General features: G+C 47.4%; 1 protein-coding gene across 1 annotated transcript in view; it reads left to right on the forward strand.

Moving 5' to 3' along the window:
- The window catches only part of SLC7A5 (solute carrier family 7 member 5), a 28,557-nt gene extending 16,103 nt beyond the window's left edge, over positions 1-12,454 (forward strand). Inside the window, exons 3-10 of the mRNA XM_034426595.3 lie at positions 3,398-3,503; positions 3,809-3,853; positions 4,001-4,124; positions 4,517-4,620; positions 5,491-5,587; positions 6,190-6,339; positions 6,564-6,741; positions 8,340-12,454. Of these exons, the coding sequence (XP_034282486.1) occupies positions 3,398-3,503; positions 3,809-3,853; positions 4,001-4,124; positions 4,517-4,620; positions 5,491-5,587; positions 6,190-6,339; positions 6,564-6,741; positions 8,340-8,395 (860 nt within the window). The 3' untranslated portion in view covers positions 8,396-12,454. The remainder of the gene's footprint in view (positions 1-3,397; positions 3,504-3,808; positions 3,854-4,000; positions 4,125-4,516; positions 4,621-5,490; positions 5,588-6,189; positions 6,340-6,563; positions 6,742-8,339) is intronic.
- Positions 12,455-13,796: the final 1,342 nt, after the last annotated feature.

Genomic DNA, 13,796 nt, shown 5'->3' on the forward strand with positions numbered 1-13,796 from the left:
GGGATTGTTTTGGGTTTCTCTCGGCTAGTCCCCCCCCACCTTCCCCCCCTCCTTCTCTGCCCCAAGGCCAGGTCTGCATTTCTTCCCAAAAGTCCCCTTGGCCAGCCAGGACCACGAGACGATCCGGCTTGTCGCCTGCATTGATTCAACCAACCCAGCCAAGGCGGAGTAAATCCCTGGCACAGCTGGCATTGGGCAGTGGCACTCACTCCAGCTGGAAGCTGCTGCCCCTTGGAGCCCAGGGCAGGGGCAACGGTGGGAAGAGGAGCCTCTCTCTCTTGCCCTGGGTGGGGCAGCCCCGCCTTATCTGTGGGAATCCAGGCAGCAGCGGCCACGGCCTCCTGGGGCCTTTCCCAACCGTGTGCAAATCCTGTCGGCTTTCAAGCGGAGTGAAGAATTTGTGGTTAGCCCAGCAGAGACGGAGGCCGTGGGGCCCCCATTGTACTTGTGGCTCTGGCCTCGGCAATGGGGAATAATGAGGCCCCGTAGGTGTCTTGTCAACCAGCTTTGCTTGCCACACCTTTTCTGTAGGGAGGTGCGTGGGGAAATTAGTTTATTGCCCCATAAACAGAGAGAAGCCCGGTCTTGCGTTTCCTGCCGTTACATGAATGGGGTGTGCTGTGGCATCTGGAGGGTTGGAGGCCTGAGAAAAAGGCAAGTGGTGCAGCTTCTGCTGATGGGGGACCAGGAAAGGACCTTCTCGACTCCTTGAGTGATGGTGGTGGACCAGCCCAGAAGTTCTCCTTTACTGTGGCCTTCATCTCCCGGCAGGCTCCGCTTGGGAAGTCGTAATCCACAACGTCTAAGGGGGCCTGGGTTGCTTATCCTGCTCTGTTTTCTTTCACACCAACAGCCTGGCAGGATGTATTTTCATGAGGACGGATGTGCCAGCTTCGTCCCATGTGCCCGTCACCCAGGAATCTGCTCTGATTTGCTCTTTGCTTACCTGGCCCAAAGATCCTCTTGTCCTGGCCTGTGAGCAGCTTCTGAAGGGAAGAGTGGCAGAGACACAATGAGAAACTCTTGCAAGGTTGGCCCCACATTGTTTGAGGGGGATGTTCCCAGGTGGGGAAATAGCTAATCTTGATACTTTCCCACAGACGATCTGCCTGTACTCAAACCTGTAACCTCAGTCCACGCACTTTGCATCCCTGGGTGAAAATTGGCCGTATGGAGACCTCCTTCGCGTCCATGGTGAAGGCATTTCTTCCAGGTCCCAAGAACCAAGCACCAGACAGTGCAGTTGCTTTATTGTCGTTTGTCTACGGACAGACTCTTGCCAGACTAGTATCTGCATAACTACAGCCTGTGAAGTGCTAGGGAGGGGCCATCTTCACCCTCCTTCTGCCTACCAGGCTTTGCAAACTCCGCTGCCTCTTTGCCCTCTGGGAGGCAGCCCCTCCCTCCTGGGAATCCAGACTACATTCCACCCCAATTTCAGACCGAGCCTTTGAACTTTCCCTGGTTGTCTTTCATCTTGCAAGTTCCCTCAACTGCTCTTGTAGCTCTTTCCACGCCGGCTTCAATCATCTCCCTTAATAGCCTCTTTCTGCCGACTTGTACAGATGCGATCTAAAAATGAGTCTCCCGGGCATGAAATGGGACAGTGGTGCTATTTTCCTCTCCTAAATACCTCCATATTCTCATTAAAAGGGCATGTTGCCACTGGCTGCAGTTTTGGCCACTTAAGGATTGCAGGCGGGATGGAGCTTGTCAAGTCTGGTTTGGTTAATTTTAGAGACGAGCGGAACCAAAGAAATAGTTGAGCCTGGCACCATGGCAGGACCATCGTGGCCCATTTGGGCATCAGTTGTGGAGTCTCCAGAGTGCTTCTGGGTATCTGGTTGAGTCTATATTAGCGGAAGGCCAGGGAGACCAAGCAGAGATATAAATGGAGAAGGCCACTTTGGACAACTGCAGAAGCCAGAGGTTATTGTCCACTAAGATCATGTCTTCTTTAGCAACTTCTAACATCTTCTGGGCTGATCAACTATGGTGGGGCCAAAATAACAGTAATGAGGGCAGGTTTTCTCACCCCTTCTGGCAAGGATTGGAAAATATTGGGGTTGACTTCATAGCGTCTTGGATTGGGTTTCTCATCTGGAGACCACAGCTAATTTGGTGGAAATGGCTCTCTTTTGCAGCTCTCAATGACTTAAGTAAGTAGGCTCATTCATTCCTCTAAAATCATAGTTTGTCGATCATGTTAAACCATAAGGACCTGGGCTGACACATGTGCTGAGCCAAAGTCCACCAAACCAAACCAGATGGTTGCTTTGCACCATGTCTGAACCTGTCAAGTTCCCACCATCACTTGATTTCGGAGACAGCAGCTTCCATATGGGTGACATGACATCTTCCTACAACTCCTGTGGAGCTCCTACTGGCACGTGGACAGAAGGAACGGATGGGGCCCAGGATGGCTTTCTAGTCTTGGGTGATGGACCTCTTTGAAGGGGACACGTTGGTTGGTTCTTCAGTTGTCCTCTTTTTCTTACGTTCGTGATCTGACTGACCAGCCTGAGTCAGATGGTGCCAGACTGGTGGTGAATGGGATAAAGCTCCTTTGATGGGAGGTGGGTGGGGTCCCCCTCCATTTCTTTCCTCTTTCTGCCCTTCCATGAATTAATGGAATGGAGAGTTTTGCAAAGGACGAAGAGCTGAGCTCTCACGGTTGGCACAGCAGGAGGCATGCGATGGACTCGCTGGAGAGGCAGGTAGTTGAGGGGTGGCCGGGCCAACTCCCCCTCCCTACCTGAGGGCTCCTTCCTTGGAGGAGGGCCAGGCAATAACCCCCCTTCCCTCTCTGCTAGGACAAGCGTATGGCCTTCAGATCAAAAGGCACGGAATCCTGCTTCTGCCAAAGGTTCCTTGCAAGTAAAATAAACACCGCAAGCGTCTTGAAAGAACCTTCAAGAAAAAAACAATTTCCCAGGCTATTGTAAGCCCAGCTTCCCTTCTCCGTGTGTTCCTGGGCTGTTTCCGCTGTTTTTGATTCCAGATCCTGAGTGAGGGGCTTCTCCCAATGCAAAGGGCATGCAGGGACTCCAAGGGAAACAGCTTTCAGGTTTGCTTTGAGTCCCGTAGGGTGGGATGTTCAGAACCCTTTCGGGCCTTTTTTGGCAAGCAACCAGCGAGCAAGAGGCTCATCATATGTGCCTGCTTTCAGATTGTGTCTTGGGCCATAGGCAATTCTATTTTAAATTGTACTCTTAGCTGTGCAGATGGAAACCGCAGTTCTAGGGCTCATAAATTTCAAGAGGAGTTTTTCTTCTGTTCCAATTAGGGCAGTTGTAACGCATTTCGGCTCCCGTAGTTTCCCACCTTTCCAGCCCCTTTGCAGGGAAGGGGAAAGGCTCCGCCGCTTACGTTGGCTCGCCTTCCTTCACTCCCACAGGTGATGTCATCAACCTCAGCCCTGAACATTCCTTTGATGGCACCAAAACAGACGTTGGCAACATCGTCCTGGCCTTGTACAGCGGCCTCTTCGCCTACGGAGGATGGTGAGTGGTGAGGAACGGCGAGAGTTGTGAGCCAGGTGGAAGTTCTCCTGGGGTTTCCACCTCTGTGTTCCAAAAGAAGAAGAACCTGCTACCATCGGGAACAAGGAGTCCCAGGACAAGGAGAGCTTGTGACCTTCAGATCTCCTGATCTGGGGAGCCCTCTTGTTTTGTGTGTGAGAGAAAGAGCTTTCCTAAGTTGCCACGTTGTTCTCATTCTACAAAGTCAAGATGACTTCCCCCCCCCCACCATGACAACTATGTATTGTAAACTCAAGAACCTTTTTTTCCCTTCTTTCAAACTGCAGGAATTACTTGAATTTTGTCACAGAAGAGATGATCAACCCTTACAGGTGAGAGTCTCCAAAACCTCGTTCTGCATCTCTGTTCTGTTGGTGAGAAAATGGCCTCTGTAGACTTTGGGGCTATTCTTATGGCAGAAGCTACAGGAAGAGCTGTCAACCAGATGTTCTTAGCTCTGCTCTCCCATCTCCTTTCAGGAACCTCCCTCTGGCCATCATCATTTCACTGCCCATCGTCACCTTGGTCTACGTGCTGACCAACCTGGCTTACTTCACCACCTTGACGGTCAACGAGATGCTGGTGTCAGAAGCTGTTGCCGTGGTAAAATGCAATAATTCAGGAAGGGATGCTCAAGATCAAGATGGCTTCTCTGGCTTTGTCATTTTTCCCCGTGGTCATCTGAATGCAGCCCACTTCTTCCTTTTATTGATATGAAGTGCCCCTTTTTTGGGGGTTACATGTTCACTGCCCATCCTCTCTGATAATCTTATGAAATATTTATCTAGAATTATGCCTCTCCCCATGTGGAAAAACCAAGGGAGACCCACTGCAGGGCAGAATTCGAACAGGCAGCTTTAGGGTTCCCCATTTTCCCTGTTGGGTTGCAAATCAAGTTTAGTTCCCTTTGTATCCCACCTGCCTTTTCCTTAGGCTTCCAGGAGTTTTCGAGGTGAAATGTTTGATCTCCTGTCTTCCTCCTTATTTGCCGATAGGATTTTGGAAATTACCACCTGGGTATCATGTCTTGGATTATCCCTGTTTTTGTGGGTTTGTCTTGCTTTGGCTCCGTCAACGGCTCCCTTTTCACTTCGTCCCGGTAAGTTTCTGCTATATAATGAGAATAAAACCATCTCTCTAAAAATGGAAGCTGATCTTAATGCATATTTTGCCCTGCAGGATAAAATTCTGGAAAACGTGCAATTGTTAAGAGACAGACAGACAGATATAGATAGATCATGGATGGATGGTGGATGGATGGATGGATATATAATAGATGCATAGATGATAGATAGGTAGATAGGTAGGTAGGTAGGTAGGTAGATAGATAGATAGATAGATAGATAGATAGATAGATAGATAGATAGATAGGTGGATAGGTATAGCTAGACAGATATCTAATCCCTTCCTCCCAGCAAAATATAGGAGTTGGACTGCAATATATACGTATATTTTATAAATAAACTTATTTTGTGGGCCCCAGTCTGCTGCTGTTTGAAAGAAGCATGAAGGCCACTTTTTCTCCAGGTCTTTGATGAGCGGTTGTGAGACCTTCCCCACAACACACACACACACACACACACACACTTTATTCTATCCAGCCTGGGGTCTTTGCCATCTCTGATCTTTCTTCCTTTTAATGGGTCTTATTGTAATGTCCTTATTTTGGCGCAGTGTGCGAGTGCGATATGTAAATAAACCATAACCTTTAATCAGTGGCTTCTGCGTGTAGAACTGGTCTAACTAGCTGAGCTGCTCAGTCCAAGAGGACTTCCTCCTCTCAGGAGAAGAAGAGGCAGCCCCTTCCCCCCCCCCCATTGAGAGTCTTCCTAAAGTGACCACTTGAAATAGGAATGGCTTGACCCTCAAACCTTGTAAACCGCCCAAAGCAACTTCCAGGACCCCCGGACAGCCTTAAATCTATCTGCTGAAAGAGTATACATTAAAACTTTAATTTAATCTCTTCTAGGCTTTTCTTTGTAGGTGCTCGGGAAGGCCACCTGCCTTCCGTCCTGTCCATGATCCACCCCCGGTTGCTCACCCCTGTGCCCTCCCTCGTCTTCACGGTAAGGATGCTCGCAGGAGTGCAGAGGTTCCTTTGGGGGGAGGCAGTGTCTGTGTGTGTGGGGGAAATTCCATCTCAGTGCTTTTGCATTGAAGCTCGTTGTCCGATTCAATAGAACATGGCTTTCTAACTTTGGTAAGTATCTAGTCCTGAACAATAACTCCACACCTGCTGAGTTGTGTCAGTTTTGGAAGCCTACAAGCTGGTGTTGCACCTTGAGGGTGAGAAGGGTGCTCCAGAACTTCTGGGCCCTTCTCCTTCCCTTGAAGCCCCCAGGCAAACAACGCATCACATTTTGAATGCAACCATCTCATGGTTCTCCTTGGTGGACCCCAGTTCTCCAGATCTCCTGCCCCTCTGTGAAGCTCTCGTTGTCTGTCTGTCTGTCTGCTTCTGTGCCCCACTCTGAGCTCAGAATGGCAGACCCCACACCGATGGGCAATATCCACTATTTGCAACCATTCTGTCCCCACGTTTGCTGAGTCTCTGAACTTTGGATGAAGCAAGCATTGGTTGACGTGCCCGTTCTCTGAAGCGACTGTCCCTCAGCTCTTGCACGGCACTGATTTCTCTCCTCGTCCCTCTCTCTCCGGCCATCTCTAGTGCCTCATGACTTTGCTCTACGCCTTCTCCAATGACATCTTTTCGGTGATCAACTTCTTCAGCTTCTTCAACTGGCTCTGTGTGGCCCTGGCCATCATCGGCATGATGTGGCTCCGGTACAAGAAACCGGAGTTAGAGAGGCCAATCAAGGTGAGCTTGGCTGATGTTAACATGGAAGGTTCTGGGACCGGTTTTGTAAGGGATCCGCTTAAAGTGACCATTGGGGGGGGGATCTAGATTTTCAGTCCTGGAGCTAGTCCAGATCCGAGGATCTTTGGGACAGGTTGGATCTTGGCACAAGTCTGGTGGGTTTTTGGTTCTTGAGTTGTTCCTACTTCTAACACGCTTGGTCTTCCTTGTGTTCTCCCACGCAGGTTAATTTGCTGTTGCCTATTTTCTTTGTCCTTGCGTGCAATTTCCTCATTGCCGTCTCCTTCTGGATGACCCCGAAAGAATGTGCCATTGGGTTCGCCATCATCTTCAGCGGAGTCCCCGTGTACCTGATTGGTGTCTGGTGGAAAAACAAACCGAAGTGGCTTCTGCAGAGCATCTGTGAGTACTCGTGTCAGTTTCTAGAAGCTCTTTTGGATGGAAGGGGCGTGTGAGAGACTCACCCACAGGTCTTCTACTCCACCGGGTTTGAACCTCTCTTTCGTTGCCACCAGAACATGAGAAATGTCAGGAAAAGGTTATCTGAGCCATGGTGGCGCAGTGGTTAGAGTGCAGTACTGCAGGCTACTTCTGCTGACTGCCGGCTGCCTGCAGTTTGGCAGTTCAGATTCCACCAGCTCAAGGTTGGCTCAGCCTTCCATTCTTCCGAGGTCGGTAAAATGAGGAGCCAGACTGTTGGGGGCAATAGGCTGACTCTGTAAACCGCTTAGAGAGGGCTGTACAGCACTGGGAAGCAGAATATAAGTCTAAGTGCTATTGCTAACGCTATCTGGATGTTCAGCAATCACACCTGGGCAGTGATGCCCCACCTTGTAGATGCCTGGAAGAAAGGCAGGATGGGACATGATTGGGAGGGGCACCAGCCACTTCCCCTAGCCAAGCTGTGTGGGTGTCCACACCCTGGTGTCTCTTAAGAGGGCATGCTTGGACTCGGCAGGAGCCGATGCCAAACTCATCCTCCAAGTGTTAAGGCCATCTTGATGGGAACTGTGGGAACTGAAGCTGGGACAGATTGAGGCTGGACTTTGGCTTGTCCAGCATGTCCTTTGTGCCGAACCCAACCTCAGGTTCCATTTTACCAATAGAGGAGAATATTTGTAGCTCAGGGTTGAGCTGTGGGGTCCTTGGTGCTCTCTGAGCTTGGTGGTTTTCTTGCAGACGTTTTATTACCAAACTAGATAACATCATCATGTTAGCAGTGATGATGCTCCCTAAGTGAGTAATGAAACATTTGCAAGAAAACCACCAAGCTCAGAGAGCACCAAAGGCCCCACAAATTCCATTTTTACAATTTTACACATTTGTGGATCCAGTAATTCAGAGGATTCAGTTTATCTCTTTTGGGGAAGGAGAATCCCTAAAATTATCCAAGTGATTTTCTTGACTATGGAGGCTCCTGCCGTCCACCAGTTTCTCCTTGTTCAAAGAATTAACCGCCCTTCTATTAAAAGCCCCTCTTATTGTCCTGCAAAGTCCATTTTGGGTGGAGAATAGGCTGGTGGAAGAAATTATTCCAAGGGACATGGATGGAAATTTTGCCAGGATTTTAATTGGAATCTTCTGATCCTGGTGCCTTATGTAATTTCCCAAACCCTTTTTTCCTTTCTGGTGCATCCACGGGGCATCAGTCAGGGTAGCCAAAACTAATTTTCTAGGAATTTACAATGATTCCACCCCACCCCAGGATTCCTGGGTGCAGAAGCCCTCCTCAAGTTGTTGTTTGGCACATGACAAAAGGAAATGCTTAAATCCAAATGGGGACTCCATCATTTGTTTAGAACTACTTTTAAATTGAATTATACAAACTCTCATGACTCCATCCTCTTTCGGGGGGAAGGACGAGTGATGGAGACGGCGCAATTCTTCTAGTGGAGTCAACGCCTCTCTTTGTGTCCTGGGTGACCAATTTAGGCATGGCAGTGATCTCAAAAGCTGATTCTGCTCATGGAATCGTCCCCCTTTTCTTTCCTCACCCACAGACTCCACCACAGTCGTGTTCCAGAAGCTGATGGAAGTGGTTCCTCAAGAGACTTAAAGAAGGAGGGCAGTGAAACCATCGATCTTTAGTTCAAGCCAACGCACAACATTGTTTTTGAAACATAAGTATGTCTGATTGCTCCCTGGAAAAATGGAAACCGCAGAGGCAGCCCGGAGACCTCTCGGGACCCCCTGCTTCTGCCCACCTCTGGTCCTCTTGAGGCCTTCTCCAACTCCGACCAGGCCGTTGAGAAGTTGCTGGCGGAGAAGAACGATCCCGGGTGCAAATTTTAAAAATTGGGAAGAGGAGGTCGCTTAGAAGAGAAAAGAGGCCTCCGCCCAAATCGAGAAAACGGGGAAGCCCACAAAAATGTTTTGTTTACATGCTCAACTATGGACTTTATTTAGTTTCTCCACCAGCTGTCTCAACTTTGGCAGAAAAAAAGGGGAAAAGAAAAAAACAGACGATGGCTGAGGTCCAGCAACGTAGAGTATTCCTCAAAAGTCGTCTGCCGACACCAAACACTCCTTGCCAACAAAGGGGGCCCTGCAGAAGAAGAGAGAACCCCACAAACTGGCAGCAGGCTGAGCGGCCCCCACCTCAGCTCTTTTCATTCTCAGCGGACTAAGTAGTTCTGACATGAGTATTTTTTTAAATTGTTTAATTTTTTTAGTGACATTATTTTTTAAGTTTTCTTCTCCTTAGGACTCCCACGTGACCATGTTGTGTCAATTTCCCATAAAGGGTTTTGTACAGTTTCATTTGGCATCCTGACGAATTCCCCCATCCGGGTCAGGCTGAAATTTCTAGACACTCCTCAGACTAGGATGGATTCATGCAACAGTCTCTACAGCAGTACTTCTCAATTTGGGCCAGTTTAAGCCGTAGGGACTTCAACTCCCAGAATTCCTGGCTGGGGAATTCTGGGAATTGAAGTCCATACAGTTTAAAGTGCCCCACATTGCGGAAAAACTGCTCTAAAGCCACTGAATTTACCAGTTGGGGGAATGTGATGCACTTGACGTTGGAAAGTTTTCTTACCTGGCATCCTTGTTTGAACCTCATTTCCTACCGGCATTCAGTGGTTCTACTAAACTTACTACATTTTTGTTTCCTCATTGTGCAGAATGTCATTTGTTACAGCACCATAAATGTATTCTTAAGAAAGGGCTGGAGGTGACTATCCTGTGCGGGGAATGACATGGGAAGCATAAGGTAGAGGAGGGCACCAAGTGGGAACAAGCAGAACATCAGTGTTCTGTGCACGTCTGCTTGTTCGTGTGTCTGATTGTTTATGCATGCGTGTCTGCTTCTGTGGCTCTTTTCTTGATCTGTAGCGTTTCTCAAACATGCAGCTAGACTTTGGCCAAGCAAGCAAAGGCTGGGCTTCTGAGTTGTAGAGCAAAGAATTGAAATCAGCACTCGTGGGATTTATTGTCTGTTACGGCTCTCTTATGGGACCACATTGCTTAGAATTGGGTGGGATACTTCGACCCATGGGATCTGTTTTTCTTTCTCTTCCGTTCTCGGGGAATGTGGTCTGGAAAGTTTGGTTTCTCTAGAGGGGGGTGTCCAACCTTGGCAACTTTAAGACTTGTGCACTTCAACTCCCAGAATGTCTGGATCCCAGATGCGTGGACTTCAACTCCCAAAATTCCCCAGCCAGCCACTGAAGTTGAAGAGTTGAAGTCCACGCATCTGGGATCCAGACATTCTGGGAGTTGAAGTCCACAAGTCTTAAAAGTTGCCAAAGGTTGGACACTTCCAATTTCGACTTGAGCTGCGGAAACTTTCAGCCAGCATTCGGGCAGAAATCCAGGCAGACAGCACTTCCATTGAATATAGTATATAAATCCAAACTTTATACCGTCAAACAGGATGCAAGAAGTGGTTTTCCTTTGTTCTTGCTTGCAAGATGCTAACCTGTGCATTTCTGCATTGTTTGCTTCACGGAGTTGTGTACATTGTGGTTATCGAAACATGGAAACAGGCAAAATAATTTGGCTGAAGTCGAGAGGGGGGAGAATAGCTAAGGGCACCCCATCTGTCAGTTGTGATGCCAACAAATGCAGATTCTAAAACCCAGGCGCCACAATGTCGAACATCATAATGGGGGCATTTTTAACTGTTTCTGCCAGGGTTTCTAGAGGCCTCCGTGCAGCTGTTCCGAATACACTTCCCAGATCTGTGGTCTATTGCAAAATGATTTTTCTGCCTCTATTTCCTAATATTAAGGAAATGGGCTGCCGTTAACAATTTCCAAATAGTATGGCAATTCAGAAGTGCTGAAGTCATCGTAGTGGTCATATTTTACAAAGAGGGACAATCCCATCATTCTCCAGCACATCTGGCGAGGTTTTGGTCCCCTTACTGTTAAAGTGCTCTTTTGTCCTGTGGACAGTATGGTGCCCAGATCTCCTGTCCTCCAGATGTGTTGCATTACAACACCCATTGTCCCCCGCCCACCCAATTCACTCTTTCTACAATGAGCCATGTAGTAGTTTCCCATCCAAATTGTGCACCTGCTGTGGGAATCCCCCTGGCTTTGAACATTATTCCACCCACCAATTTAGTACGCTGGCGTTTTTTTCCTGAAGGAGGGCAGACATGTGGAGTGTAGACCCAGGTGAGAACTGCAACAACGGTTGCAGTTCAGAGCTTTCCGACTCATTCTCTTCCCCTGGGGTCATGCCCTTCTGCTCCACCCCGCTCATTTCCCCTGCTTACCGCTCAAGAATATTTGGCATTCTCTAGCTATTTATTAAGCACCCTCACGTTTTGCAGAGCTTTGTAGAATCGCTTTTGTGTGTCCCCACCCCACCCCGTTCCTTTTGTTCTTATTGTTTTGGGACTTCCGCAAAGGGGCTCATTGCCCGTTTTGGCTTCGGTTGTGCTCACCGTTACCGGTGGAGCCGAGAAGTCAAACCTCGCAGGCTGCAACTTGGTAAAAGAAACCAGCCTGCCAACCTAACAATTGCTCTGCTTTCTTGTGCATTGCCCAGCTGTCTTTCACCACGCCTTTTCTTTCAGCCACGTAGTCCAGTTATGCACCTCTTTGTGCATCGGCCTGGTTGACTTTCTAGTTGCTTATGTCAAGCGCACCTCAAGAAAAGGCTAAGTGTGCAATTCAACGGAAGCCTAGCCAAGTTCATGAGCGTTGGGCCCAAAATCCATTGCTGGTCTTCTGAAACCACAAGGCCCCAATGACTGAGGAGAGAGCTCCCCAGCTGGTTCCTAAACAAAGGTGATGTTTCTTCAAATAGAGCAGAGGGGTGTCCAAGCTTGGCAACTATAACACCTGTGCACAATGGCTGGCTGGGGAATTCTGGGAGTTGAAGTCCACAAGTCTTAAAAGGTGCCAAGCTTGGACACCCCTGAACTAGAGTGGAATGGCCATCTAGGCAACCTGTTATGGTTCTTCTGAACCTCTTACAGTTTGTCTTATGGACAATGAGGCTCATTTCAGGAGTGCTCGGGCAAATGACCAAACATGCTCCAAAAAATGGTGCTTTTCGGAAGAATGCAAAAATCGCAGGATTCGTGCCCTTCCAGGCCCGGTTTTCTAAGCAATTTGCTTGAAAAGTTCATGCGGATTTCCCTTGTCTTAGGTTGCGTCTCTGTCCTTAATCAGTCTTCTTTTTAATTCCTTGGAAGCAGATTAATCGCATGACGTTTGCACAGGCAACAGGGTTGTTATCTTTGTAACTACTGAGTGAAATCTGACTCCTTAGAAATCTATATTTTCTTTTAATATAGTTTTTTTTATAAAATAAAAAGAAATAAAGTCTTTAAGCTAAGGAAAAAAGAAACATAATTTTAAAAACTTTTTGTTACATTTGAAAAATAAATATTTTTACTAATTTAATTATTGTGCTCTATTTTAAACGAGTGAGTATCGGAAAGTGCAGCTCTATTATCTAATATTTTGCATTTGTCCATATAGAGTTGATCCAAGATTTGTGCTGCTTTTTTTTTTATGAGTTCTGTAGTAAAAAGAGTCAATTTTGCCTTGTAAAAAAAATGTGTAATGCAGTCCAGTCTGTCTTTTTTACTGTGTTTTTCTCCCCTTCTGGATTTGTTATTGTTCATTATAAACCATGGCTATTCCATTTTAAATGTTCTGGTTTTTATTTGAACAAAGTTTTCTGAATTTCAAGCTTGCTGTTCTGAGTTGAGTATTTCTTGATTCACTTGTTTAACATGGATCTCGGCTGGGTGTTCTCCCTGGGAATGTCCATTTCTGGTTCTTTACCAATCCGAAAAGAAAATCAGGATTATTTGGGCAGCTCCGTATGGGTGAACAGGGAATACTGTCCCGAGTTGAGAAAAGGCTGTGTGCTGTGGGGATTCTGGGAGTTGAAGTCCACAGGACTTGGACACCCCTGGAATAAGCCCTATTTGGCTATGGGTGCATAGTGCCACAGCACAAGTTTGCAAATCAAAATCTCCAGCTTTGTACAAATTTTGAATTTGCAAAATAGTTGAAGGATCAACTCTGCGCAAAGCCAGGAAGACAACAACAAAGCGGTTCCAGCCATTAGATCTTCACTTACACTAGTACTGTAAAAACAGAAGGTAAGTTTTCTTTTCCCAGGATAATTGACAGTGTTGGGAAAGAATTTTTACCTGCAAATAGCGCTTAGTGCACTTCAGAAATTGTGCATTGGGTTCTAGCAAGCTCAGCTTGTTTTTACGCCCCTGAAAATCGAAAAGGCTTTTTCCAAACCATAATCCAAACATCGGAGCGGCTGGCAGGAAGAATCTGCTGACAGGGTACAATTCCTGGTGGACAAATAGGTAAGGGAGGTTTTTCTTTACGAGAACTGCATCGGGCGGCAAATCTGACTTCAAAATGCCCAGCTTTCAAAATGGGTGTCTGCGAAGACCTCGCTCTAATGTCTCGGTCTTTTTCAACAGTCTCCAGCACGAAGGGCACAAGGAGAAAAGGACAAGAAAACGGGAAATTAGTGCCACGTTGTCACTCACAGCTTTGCAAAATCCCCGCAGATGGCATTTTGTGGGCAAGCTCCCTCTAATTGTAATAGAGCTGGTCCTTGATGGTGCCGCCCGCTTTGTTTTCTGCTAAAATAATAATTCTGCCTCCCATCCATTATACAGAGGAAGGAAAAGATAAGATTAGGATCCTTCAGGTGAGCTTTCTAAATCAAATTAACTCTGTACCTAGCAATTTTCAAAATCCAGGATTCAGCCCATAATCCCCTTTCTGAGGCACCACCTGCCTGAGACAAATTGCTCTCTGTTTTTCTCAAAGAGCAGCCAACTTCCCAGGTAAGTTGCGATCAGAGGCAGGCAGCTGCTCTGTACTTGTGGCATCAACTGAGTGAGGACTGATGCAAAGATGCAGGAGATTTTCACTCCCATCTGGACTTCTGGTGTAAGGAATCAAGTCGAGACCCTCTGAGAAGGTGTAGACCTTCCTTTCTCTGGTCTTCTGAGC

The sequence above is a fragment of the Pantherophis guttatus genome, chromosome 11, assembly GCF_059756535.1.
Source record: "Pantherophis guttatus breed Tessera chromosome 11, ASM5975653v1, whole genome shotgun sequence".
Classification (NCBI taxonomy): domain Eukaryota; kingdom Metazoa; phylum Chordata; class Lepidosauria; order Squamata; family Colubridae; genus Pantherophis; species Pantherophis guttatus.